At 39.2% G+C, this 12,425-nt stretch overlaps 1 protein-coding gene across 1 annotated transcript; it reads left to right on the top strand.

Annotated features, from left to right (window-relative positions):
- The first annotated feature begins 416 nt into the window (after positions 1-416).
- On the top strand, positions 417-11,736 carry LOC104613893. Its single transcript, XM_010285803.1, has 7 exons — positions 417-531; positions 1,414-1,526; positions 2,188-2,331; positions 3,607-3,825; positions 5,273-5,455; positions 8,121-8,254; positions 11,634-11,736. The coding sequence occupies exons 1-7, from the start codon at positions 429-431 to the stop codon at positions 11,734-11,736; spliced, it is 999 nt and encodes a 332-aa protein (XP_010284105.1). The 5' UTR covers positions 417-428.
- Positions 11,737-12,425: the final 689 nt, after the last annotated feature.

Genomic DNA, 12,425 nt, shown 5'->3' with positions numbered 1-12,425 from the left:
ATATGATACACCCACTCAATGCCGTGCTTTTTGGCCTTTGGTAATGCCATCTGTTAACAAATGATGTCCCTTTAGCTTCAGGAAGACCCTGAGCTGAAATTGTTGGAGACCAGGGAAGTATTTGGAGAAAGAGCACACTATATGCTTGACCTGTTCTTATAGACCTTTGCTGCTGGCCACTGTGGAAATAGGATAATTGGGTAAGATGGACCCTTTCTCCCCCATGCACACATTTTAATGTTCATATAAGCTGAAGAGTGGTTGCACACAGACCTATATGTATGCTAAGGCTTTACACTGAGTTTCTCCTATGACTAATCCTTTGTTCACAGAACCATCTTCAGCATCTCCCTGTGTAACTATAAATAAGTAGCAGTAAAATTCTGATGTTTCATCTTTTTTCTGCAGAGTGTGTAGCAAAAACTGGAATGATTTTGCTTTGTGGAGAGATCACATCCCGGGCTGTAGTAGATTACCAACAAATTGTAAGAGAGACCCTTAAGAGGATAGGGTATGATGACTCTTCCAAAGGTGAGTGAGATCCTTCATGTGTTCATTCTTGGGTCTGTTCTGCATGTGGCCAAAGTCATGTTTTTATGATCTTCTGTAAAATAAAATGACATGTGTATCCAGGCCTAGGAGAAAACTGCATAGGTGTTCATACGCATTTTTCAGTGCCTGGTACTGAAAGAGATATTTTAAGGTGGCATACTTGTAAAAGACTTTTTCTTGAAAGTGCCAGGCACCTCTTGCTTCTCTGAGGCAGAAGAACTAGTGTTTGCACAAATGTCAGAAGGTGGTTACATCTGCTGGTTTGTACAGTGAAAGCTTTGACACTGTTGTTCCTCGTCCTCTGGGTGTATAAGCACTTGAAGTTCACACCCAAGGGATTCTTTATGTATTCTTACCATATTTCCCAAAGTAGCTTCCTTTCAGCAGTTGAACCTTTTACATTACTTCCCTTTCAGTCTTCCCTTTTCATGCATGATATATACAGCTTTCCTCTAATTCTATTGAACCTTAGAACCTACTACAAGAAAAAATGAATGCCAGTTTCTGGTAACATTTTTCACACTCCTCTCCCAGCTTTAACACCTAAATGGTTTGAACCGTACTCATCATAAGCAATGTAACAAGCTTTGGTGGGGCAGCCTGTAGGATTACACTTATGCTCGCAGTTTCAAGAGCTCAGGTTTGAACTAATACCACTAACTTGCCCACATCCTGAGGCTGTTATATAAATGTGCTGATTGTCTCCTTCTATTAGCAATACAAAACATAGTATAGGAAGCTCACATGCTTAGCTTTTTAAAAGTTTTAGCCAAGGTAACTATATAATCCCTGAAAGCTTCTCTAGAAATTTGTGAAGTCTCAAGAATGTATGTCATAACTTTACAAAACTACCTTCACTAGGACTGGACTATAAGACTTGCACAGTTTTGGTGGCCTTAGAACAACAGTGTAAAGAGATCATGCATGCTGTCTCCCATGGCAAGAGTGATGATGACATTGGAGCAGGGGATCAGGTAAGGGGACTTAATTCCAGGTACTTACTCAAATTTAGTTTATGCACAAGCAGTTAGAAATGCATTGGACCAGACCCTTTCCTTTAAAACTCTTGTGCAAAGCGAAAGAATTAGCAGCTGAACACTGTGCACTCTCTTAATCACCAGAAGTGCAAAAAAGTAACACGGCCTTCACCAGTTTCAGTGAAAGTGGCTTTTCCCATACCCAGTGCCCTACGTGGGTAGAGCTACAATTAAGCTTTTTATCAGTCAGTTTGTTTCTGGTCTTTCAAGTCCTTTGGGTAGCCTGGTTTTACTTCTTAGGCATCAAATGCTGTGTTATCTTAGTTGTTACATGTGGGGAGAAGACTGAGGAGTCTTTATGAACTTTGTGTCTGTTAAGCCTCTGCAATGGATTCTTATGGATGCTTAAGGCATAGTCATTTTTGGGAATCAGACCCTGCTGTGGCTCCAATTCTTGTGCATGCAGATACATAAGTGTTATTTCAGGATGGTTATATGTGAAAGTGTATTCACTCTGCATGTTACTGCTGTCTCTTTCTAGGCTTGAGTGGTTTTAAAGTACTATGTGGCGAAAACTGGTGCAGAAATGGAAAGATAACACGGAAACGAGTTGCTTACTTCCGTGTTTTTCAACACAGTTCCCTGTTTTTCAATGCAGGGTTTGATGTTTGGCTATGCCACTGATGAAACTGAGGAATGTATGCCATTAACAGTCCTCCTTGCACACAAACTAACTGCAAGCATAAAGGCTCTGGAACGGAATGGAACATGGCCGTGGGTTAGACCAGATGGGAAAACACAGGTTTGTAACACAGATGCGTAAACCCTAAGGGCAAGAAAGAATAGAAATAATTTACCCTGTCTGCTATTAAATCAGAATTCATGCTTGTCAAAAGTGGTGTTGTCACTTTCGTGTTCCGAGGTGGTGTGAGTTTCATAAGGTATACTTGTACGTAGCACACATGGTTTGTTTAAACTGTTCTATCAGTGTCTTAGCAGGGTTCTTCAAAATAACTCTTATCGTTTACTTCTTTTCCCCTGGAGATTAAGATTAACAAATTACTGACAATCAGCTGTTTTTTTTTTTCTGAATAACTATCAGCATTCCAGAAGCATTGACCGGAGCAGTGCTACGGTTTCTCAGTTAAAACAGAGCAGTTCTTGACTCAAACCTCATGTATACTACATTTGATCAGTGGTCAGAGCCACTGACAGCTGTGTTGCAGAGCTAAGGTGGATGAGTCACTGACCCTACTGTAAGAGTGATGCACTTTGGCAGTCTCAAAGGCAGTAAGTTCTCTGTCTTCCACGATGTGAAATCTGCAGGAGAGGAAAGGAAAGCCATGCATGTGGCATTCCAAAGACAGCAAGTCTTCATGTGTTTTAGTCTTAATTTGTGTTGCTTAGTGGGGAAGACCTGCACTGAGTTATACAGCTGCTGTTGTTGCCGTGCAACATGGATTGTGTCCCTACCTTTAGTCAGCAGTGCATAGAACATATGAATAGACTGATTTCTTTATGATGTATCTATGCAAGCATTTCTGAAGGGTGGGAAAGTAGAGGAGCATTCTTAGTCTGTAAGAAAACCTATACTAAGGGTGAAGCTATGCCAGTGTATATCTGCATGTACATAAAATCTGTGAAATAGGTAGCAAAGGATACAGTCTATCATATCATGATCTACAGTTGCTCATTTTAGTAGGGTCCTCCAAAAGTTATTTTGGCTTTGCTTTGGTGATTCACTATTTGGAGTTAACGTTAACATGCAAAACCATGAATGACTTGAGCATCTGCTGGTAAAATCTTGGGCTTCTGCAGCTTTCTTGTTGCTATTTTGCTTCTCTGGAGCGATACCTGTAATATCCCTTAGTTGACTCTTTTGGTAGTTGTACTTCAGTACTTTGTATTTTTTTTTCTTACAGTGATTTTAAGCATTGGCAACAATCCATCATTTATCATCCCATTTCCCTTCATCTGTTTATTTTTTGCTGCAGAAAATAACTATGAGGTTCCTTTTCAGTTTTCAAGCTGGTGCTCTTGGCCTTGAGTGTTCATTGTCCTTTTCTTTCCTCTCTAGGTCACAATGGAATACAAGGAGTGTAATGGTGCAGTGGAGCCCATTCGAGTGCACACACTTGTGATTTCAGTACATCATGCCCCGGACATACCTCTACAACAAATACAGAAGGAGCTAATGGAGAAAGTTGTCAAAGAAGTCATTCCAGAGAAGTATCTTGATGAGGGCACAATTTATCATCTCCTTCCAAGTGCAAAGTTTGTAGAAGGTGGTCCTAAGGTATGGTACTTTGAAAGAGGACAGCCCATACAGATTTGGATTCTACTTTGCCACATGCTTCTAAATGTTTTCTTGAGCAAAAGTGCAATGAACTGGTATAGCTTTAACCAAGAAAGTCTCTATATATTTAAGGAATCTTCAGTTATTTCTACTGGAGTTTTCCTACTCAACAGCTGACGTCTAAACTGAAGCTGTACCTGCTTGGACAGCCAAATGTACAGATTCTTGGATCTTTGTCTTGCTTCCAGAAAGTATTTTAAATGACCAAAAGCCAGCCCTTAAGTTATACGCTAAAATGCCTGACTGAAAATACCTTTTCACTTTCATGATAAAAATCAAAACCAGAAATAATGACAGATCTGATTTTCTACATTGAAATTATTCTGAAAGCTGAACAAATTTCAAGGGAGATCTTAATGTATTAAGTCTCAATATTCATTAGAATTTGACATGTGTTCTGCTTTCCAGGTGCTGGTACTAGGTAAGCAGGTCATTGCTGTGAAGTTGTAAAAAGTTTTGTTATACAAAACTGGTTTTGTTTAAAGAGTTCAATGAAGAATTAAAACTACAAGGTGTGCTTATGATCACACTGGGATGATGTAGGGATATTGCTTTCATTGAAGAATATGTCAGCTTTCCTCCCATATTAGTTATTTGGAAATTTAAAATTAGTGGATTAATGCAGTTTATCCTCTTCTAGGATGGAGTTTCTCAACACTCTGGAGTTCATTTATCAGCTTGCAGTCACCAGCTTTGCTAATCTGACAGAAAGGCAGTAATTCTCTGCTGGTTGAACAAGTTGGATCAGCTCATCAAGTTGTAGGAGACAAGACAGAAGTCCATGCAAGAGGGTGGGACTCCATTATTAGGGGCACAGACAGGCAGGAAGAAGAAAGATGAGTAGTACCAAGAGGTCTTTGTGCCACTAGTGAACCATTAAGATGAACTCAACTAGAATTTCTCAGTACTCTTGTGCTGACAGCACTGAGTTGCAGCTCTGTGAAGCCCCTGCTTCTCCTTTAGTATATGTATCTAAGTGAAGTTTGTTAACCTTTTAGGTCATATGTGATCTGTTTTTCAGGAAGGTTTTTGTCTCTCAAAATTCTTGGCCTCCATTTAGCGTTGCTGAGTGAAGTCATTGGCCCGTAATCCAGAGATAGTATTTCATGACTGCTGATTTGAAGGGAGCACACTTTTTGTGGTTTACAGTTGTGCCACATTCTTATCAGTCTTTACAAGTGACTGCAACACAGACAGCTTAGTATATCTCCGAAAAATGCTCCCGTCATGTAGACCTCATTTATTTAACAGATGCATGTAAAGGCGAACACGCTGAACAATGAGTCATATCTGTGGCAAATACAAAACAAAACTGTACCCAATAACCTAGTGTGGGATTGGGAAAACTGTTGGGTCTTATTAATATATTCAATTGTTTGTCCTGCAGAGTGATGCTGGACTGACTGGCAGGAAGATCATTGTTGATACCTATGGAGGCTGGGGAGCCCACGGTGGAGGCGCATTCTCTGGAAAAGATCCCTCCAAAGTTGATCGTTCTGCAGCATATGCAGCTCGCTGGATTGCAAAATCTCTGGTGAAAGCTGGTCTCTGTAAAAGAGTGTTAATCCAGGTAAGAGCAACCGTGAAAGTAATACACCATAACAGAAATTCAGTCTCATGTGAGAACACATACTCAGAACACATACTACCATCACAGCCCAACTCCAGTTTCAGAAAAGCATTTCTCATACTAGAATGGGGCTCCAGGAAGTTCCTCATGAGGTTGCATTATTTAAGGAGCCCTGTGAGGGAAGCCAAAGACACAGGCCAGGACACTCCTGAAACAAGGAGTGTGTTCTCAGTAGTATTCTTTCTCCAATTCTTTTGCCATCCCTGGTCTAGGTACTTCTTTTCATCATCCTTGCTTTTACTTCCAGGAACTCTAGTGATCCTCTGCACACACATACATGCTCAGCACTCCAACCTGGGCTGCACAGCACGTCACAGTTATGTTAGCAGTGTCTAGACGTAATTATACATCTTGCTGTACTATATGGTCATATTAGTTGTAACTTAGCTGTATTTGAAATTACCTTAATGTTACCATGAGTTCTCTACTGTGTGCTCCTAGTTTACTACTATGGTATGGGGTGTGACTAAAAGCAAAAGTAAATTGTTTTTAGGAGTTTAAAACAAGAACAATTTTCATCAGTCTTATAGAATCAGAAGAAATGCGCTTCCTTCCTTGTGCATGAGTTTTTGGGACTACTAAATCTAAGAAGTCAAAGGAGGTGTTTTGTTGAACCCTAGACAGGTTCATGAACCCAATGCGATTGCTAAACAATTGAGGTTTGTCTAGGCAGTTTGCAATACTAGTTTGTACCCATACTTATTCTGAGTAGCTGCTATGTAATAACTTTAACACAGTACAACAAATTACTGCAGTAAAAAGTAGCAGTAATCTGGCTGATGTTTTGCTGCAGAGGTGTGTTTAAAGCCTTTTACTTTCTCCGTGGACTGCTGAAGAGGCCCACTGGATGTGGTTAAGATCAATGACATAGTATCCAGACATCCCAACTAGAAACAAGGCCCTTTGCTTTAGATGTTGTGCATGCGTTTGATACCGGATTAAACTTAAAGTTTGGAGTTAGTCACGGGAAGGGAAGATTGGGAATAAGACAAGCACAAATAGTGATGGTTAGCAAATTGTTGATTTTTTTTTTTTTTTCTGAGGAGACAGAAAGCAAACTTCTGATTTCTTGGTATGCACATTTTGAGTGGCATTTTTGAACACATACATCACTGTCTTAATTGTTGAGTTAGGTGAGATTGTTGTTATTCCAGTAATTCCCAGAGACTCTCCTTAAATACCTGAGCCTGACTCTGGACAAGGCAAGATTGATTTTGTTAACAGCAAGCTATGGAGATGTCAGATATTAGCAATGAAGGTAAAGATGGGAGGAGAGTGGAGGAAGAGAGAGCAGAAAAGCAAGTGTCCTGTGAAGTCATAGAAGGCTAGATTAAAGATTAACAAAAGGAAAACAGTATCAAGTGGAAATGCAAAAGTGTTTACAGCCCATTAGTGTCTGTGTGCTACACTCAGAGCTTGCCAGCCTCCACTGAGGCTGACAGTTGAGCTGGCTCTGCTATGGATATTGTTTCCTTGCTAACCACCTTTTCACATTGAGAGGGCAAAATGGATAATGGAGGGAACTGCAGACTAAACAGCTGTGTATTTATGACAGATACCATGTAGGGTTTATTTAGTGTCACATAGAGTTGTCAGCTTATTGGTTAGTGAAAAAGACTTAGCATGATCTCAAAATTAACTACGGGGAAGATACTCATGATTAGCACAGTTTCTAACAAAGATCAATTCTTGATTAATAAGAAGTATATAGATAGAACTGAGCCATTGGACTATTACTTCTTGAAATCTGTAGAAAGCAGACACAATGAGGAAGACCAGTGAAAGCCACAGGACGTTTTGTGTTGCTTAGTGACATTTGAGCAAAACATATTTTCACCCAAATACACCATCCTGGAAGAAAATTAAGTGTATGTTAACCTACACAGCAGGACTGTATTTTGGAAAGGGACTGGATGACAAAAGCATTTAAATACATTTCAGGAGAACCTGTCAGTGCTATACTGTGCAGTGCTGTGGTGATAAGAAGATAACGCAATTCTTGGGCATCAGAAAGGAGCTATAGAGCTCCTCTGTCCTCCTTTGAATGAAGTGATATTACAGGGAATATGTCCTGGGTTACTTTGTCTACTTCTAACAGCTGTATTTTAAAAAGTACATGGAAATATTGGATGAAGTTCCAGGGAATGCATGGAAGTAAATCACTCTGGGAAAATAAGTCTGTGAGTGCTTTTGCTCATCTTGTCCTAGATAATCTTTCCTCTGCCTCAGAACCGCACCTCCCCCAAATATTTGTAGATCTCAAGAGTCTGCAGTCTCAAAGGCATGAAATCCTTGTGTCTAGCTGAGGCTGAAAGATGGAGGAAGGCAGCATCTGAAGGTGATTAGAAAGTACTTCTTTTTCTTTTAAGGTATGTCTCTTAGGTCTGATATTTGACCAGGCTGAGCATTCCCTGAGGAAAAAAAAAAGATAATTTTCTGACATAAAAGACAAATAGCGAAAACACATCTCCTAACTTTCTTTATGTAGAAAAAGTGTGCATAAAATCTTCCCCCCGATACGTAAGATAAGCCCTTCCTTTCTCTAAAGCAAAAAGGAGGAAGGACTGTTTTAACTGTGTTTGAATTGTATGCATGTGTTCTACAGCTATCATATGCTATCGGTTTGAGTCATCCTCTTGCGATCTCTGTGTTTCATTATGGAACATCAGACAGATCTGAAGAAGAACTGCTTGAGATTGTGCAGAAAAACTTTGATCTACGCCTTGGAGCTATCATAAGGTTTGTGTGCTATTAGTACTTACTGAAGGGAATTATATTTTTAATGGTCTCTTTAACAGTTTAATGTTAAAGTTTCTGGCTCCTAATCTCATGAAAGTCAGCTTCATCACAAATCTATAATTGCTGTTATTTCTGCTCTTCCCTTACCCATCTACCCAGTAAAACATACAAGGGCCAATTCATAAATATGGTCACCAAACATGCTTAGTAAGTAATACTTGTCTAAATTATACCATGTTATATCTCCCAGTAACCCTAGTAGCGTGCTACATTGCAGTTCATTAGCCAGGTGGTAGTGCGCTTGGTAAAATGGGATTAAAATTTAACATTAGATTAGTTAGACTTTCCAGTGTGTATACAGGGTGTGTAAGGCTTCCAATCTCTGCCTTATCTGGAAGGCACCAGAAACACTGGCTCTTATTGAAAGAAGTGCTGGGGTAAGTATGGTCTCCCTGTCTTTGATCTTTTGGTGGCAACAACTTGTGAGACAGCTGCCACAAGACGGAAAGGTCCTGGTGCCCTTACTTCATGAGCCATCCCATTGAAATGAGCGGGATGTTATGTGCTCTACTTTGCCCTTGCACATGCGCAGAAGCTGAGTCTCACCCAACCACAATAGCGGCAGTATGATGTTTGCTGTTGCTGTTCTGGGGATATTGGCCATTAGCCCAGAAGAGAAAGAACACCCTTAAGTGACTAGCTTCCTCATGAGGTGTAAGTGTAACCTACCTTCTGCATCAGAAAAAGTGAACACTGAGAGCCTGTCTCTAGTTGTCATGCAGCCTTGTGCAGCCTGTTTGAAGCCAACTAGACTTAATTAAAAAGGAATTCACGTTTCTTAGATGCTCTCATAAGATTTGGTAAGCCATTGAAATACTGTATGCATTTAAAAACCAACAAAACTAAAAATCCCGCCATGAGATGAGCTGTCTTGAAGTGAAAACTCAGTTGTGATCAGAGGCATCATTGAGGCTACCATGCAGTCAGAAGACAAGAAAACGCAAACCTACTTACATTGCTTCCTATGGCCAACCCAGCTATATTAGTTTCTGGAACATTTCTGGACCTGAAAAAGCAAGTCTTTTAGACAAACATAATCTTTACACTTAAAGAAACATGGGAATTACCCTTTTCCTTGACAGAAGAAAGAGCTGGAGGAGAGAAGCAGATCAGCACCTGCTCTTATCAGCAGTTACCCACCTACGTTCCAGGGAGCTGTAATTTGACCCTAGCATTTTTCTTTTTCTCCCTATTGTGACATGATTCTTTATATGAACTTTTAGGAGGTAGAAATTCTTGTGTATTTGTAGTACAGCTTCCTAAGACCTAGTGGTACAGACTCCTCTTCTCAGTCCTTGAAGAACTTTTGATTCTCTTGGCTGATTTTCACCAAACTTGTCAGGCTGGAGTTCTTAGAAGTTTCATGAAATATGCAACTAATAGAGAGAAACGCTATCTCTTTCCTCTCTGAAGGGAGCAGCCACACCCCTTATTAAACTCTGTGCAATTGGCATGGGAGCTCAACCCCGAGATAGATACCAGCAAGCACTTGACTCCATGCACAGAGGAACTACTTTGTCACTTTGAGCAATGCAGGTTTAAAAGCTCTCTTCTAAAGGGCTAAAACATACATGTTAGCTATCTCATTATTTGAGGAAAATGCTTTTAGTGATTCACTTCTTTTCTAAATTGAGACCTGTTAATATCATTCTAGTCTCTATATTCCAGAGGAATCTTAAGCATATTTAACTCCAAGGGGAGAAATGTCAACATATTAGTGAATAGAAATAGGAATCTATTTGAATACTTAAAAAAAGAAAGACATTTCTGACAACCTATATCAACATCTAGCTGGTGTAGTTAGCCTTTTGCATTCTTTTTCAGGCAGTTTCCTGAACATGTATGCTGAGAGTAGAGCTGACTTACATTTTGATAGTCTGAGATAATGCAAGGCGTTATGGCAACTTCTGTTGTCAGGTAATGTTTTCCAAGTATTATCAGTTCACAAGTTTAATCAAAACTAGTCTTTGCCTTTGTTATTATGGCAGTTCATCACCATCAGTAATTTGTGTGGTGGTTCCCAGGCACTTTCCTTGATTTGGTGTTCTCAAAAATGCTGCATTTTTAAAATACATTATCATAGCCCTGGAAGTGGTGAAGGCAGTAAGAAGGGAAGAAAGCAGGCAAAAACATGAGCATTGTTTAATGAATATTTCCATGTTGAATGTTACCTCAAAATTTTTAAAATCCTGTAAATGGTGCTGGCTATCCATTCTAATCAACTATGCACCAAAGTACTTCAAGATGTCTTACTTTTCATTTAGTCAGCACTCACATTTCGATGGCTTTTGTATTAGGGTCAAGCACAAATGACTGTAGTAGCCATTGGAGCATGTGATCATGTTGCACAAAATATTACTGGAAACAAGATTTAGGTGCTGTACATCATAAAAGACCTCAGAAGTGCGAGAATGTGTAATCTCTTCACCATCTGAAATGTATTAATTATCCTGTTAGTATTTGTGCTTCTTTTCTTACTTTGCCATTCCTTCACAAATTTTCTCTCCAGCAGCTGACGATATGAATCATCTATTTTAAATGTGCTTTCAAAGATAACTGAACAACATAAAACCAAATAGAGGAAAGCCCAAGTAGAAGAAAATGTTTCAGGCCTTTCATGAAACCTGGAGCAACTTCTGTGTAGATACCTGTGGCTAACCATTTAGCACAGCTGCAATCCGCCATATTATGCAGGCTAAAAAACAATAATCATGACTGCACCTTCATTATTTATCTAACCATAATCAGTGTTAAGCCCTATTCTAAATAGTGACTTTGTGGATCTATGTAAGCAGTTAAAGCTCCACAGTTACTCCATCTGAGCAAGCATCAATGTGTTTTCTGTTATTGCAAGCGTTATATAGAATATATATATGTAATTCTAATGCTACTGTGCCAGAAAGACAATGACGATCTCAAAAGAAGCAGCCAAAGATGATAATCTTTGATAATCATATATATATTCTATATAACGCTTGCAATAACAGAAAACACATTGATGCTTGCTCAGGTATAGCTGAACTTTACTCCAGTTGTAATGCTTCTGCATTATAATGCTTATAAAGCTTACTTGCATACTTACTGCATCTCTGATAGATTTGGAGAAAGCTGACTGTTTCTAGTCACTTCAAAATTGAAACCATCAGCTCACTACCTTTCCTGCTGTAAATCTGGGTGATTGGTCAAGGAAACAACACATAGGTTTTATTGTCTTTCTTCCAGGGATAATACTGATTAGCCTTCTGACGTGTCTAAACCATATTATATGTTGGAGTAGAGTTAAGTGTAAGACTTGCTTTTTTTTTTTTTTTTCATTAAGGGAGCTGGATTTGAAGAGGCCAATCTACCAAAAAACAGCATGCTATGGGCACTTTGGGAGAGAAGAATTTACATGGGAAAGACCCAAAAAGCTTGTGTATTGATCTTTTCACAATGTTCCATGTAATTGACAGGTAGTTTAATAACCAGGTAAAATTTAAAGTTGGTGAAGAAAAGACTGTATGTACTCTTTGTAAAATGACAATCTGTAGTTAACAGGTTTACTGAAAATTATTTGTATTTAATTTCTGACTTTCATAGTGGCTTTACACTTTAAATGCATGTGCTCTAACATACTCTTCAGCTTTGTCTTTGGTAACGTGTGAACAATTTAGGCCTTCGACTACCATCAAATATTAAGTGCACAGATGGTTGTAAAAGTTGAAGTAATTCCTGTTCTGCTGGGGAAGTCAACTACTGCTTACCCAGTTAACTTTGTACTGAAGTGGGTGAAATTGGTAAGGTAACTTCCAACAGCTCCCTGCGAGAGGAAAGCAGTTATAGCAGAAATTGCCGTAATTCTTTGGGCCAGGACTTCCACAACTACAGGTTTAGTTATGGTCCTTCTAGTCCAAGCAAATCAGCAAAAATACCTGTTTTGGAATATTGTTCATTGTAACTGATTCAAAAAAGTTAAAGAAATTTAAACTCAGTAACATTAAAGTGTTATTAAGCAGACATCTTTATTGCAGCGCTGGACACACGAGGGATATCTCCTCCTAACATGCGCTGAGACGAAAGTTCATCCTTTATATACCTTAAAGACATGAATACTCAGACATTTTCCAAGAAA

The sequence above is a fragment of the Phaethon lepturus genome, unplaced genomic scaffold (assembly GCF_000687285.1).
Source record: "Phaethon lepturus isolate BGI_N335 unplaced genomic scaffold, ASM68728v1 scaffold9394, whole genome shotgun sequence".
Classification (NCBI taxonomy): domain Eukaryota; kingdom Metazoa; phylum Chordata; class Aves; order Phaethontiformes; family Phaethontidae; genus Phaethon; species Phaethon lepturus.
The sequence above is the reverse complement of the archived record's forward strand: the minus strand, read 5'-3'. Positions and strand labels throughout refer to the sequence as shown.

What these genes read in the sequence shown, in the direction of transcription:
- LOC104613893 (XM_010285803.1), top strand. Translation starts at nt 429, where the DNA reads ATGATTTTGCTTTGTGGAGAGATCACATCCCGGGCTGTAGTAGATTAC. An exon ending in ACATTGGAGCAGGGGATCAG is followed by an intron (nt 1,527 to 2,187) that starts GTAAGGGGACTT and finishes TTTTCAATGCAG; the next exon opens with GGTTTGATGTTTGGCTATGC. An exon ending in TTGTAGAAGGTGGTCCTAAG is followed by an intron (nt 3,826 to 5,272) that starts GTATGGTACTTT and finishes TTTGTCCTGCAG; the next exon opens with AGTGATGCTGGACTGACTGG.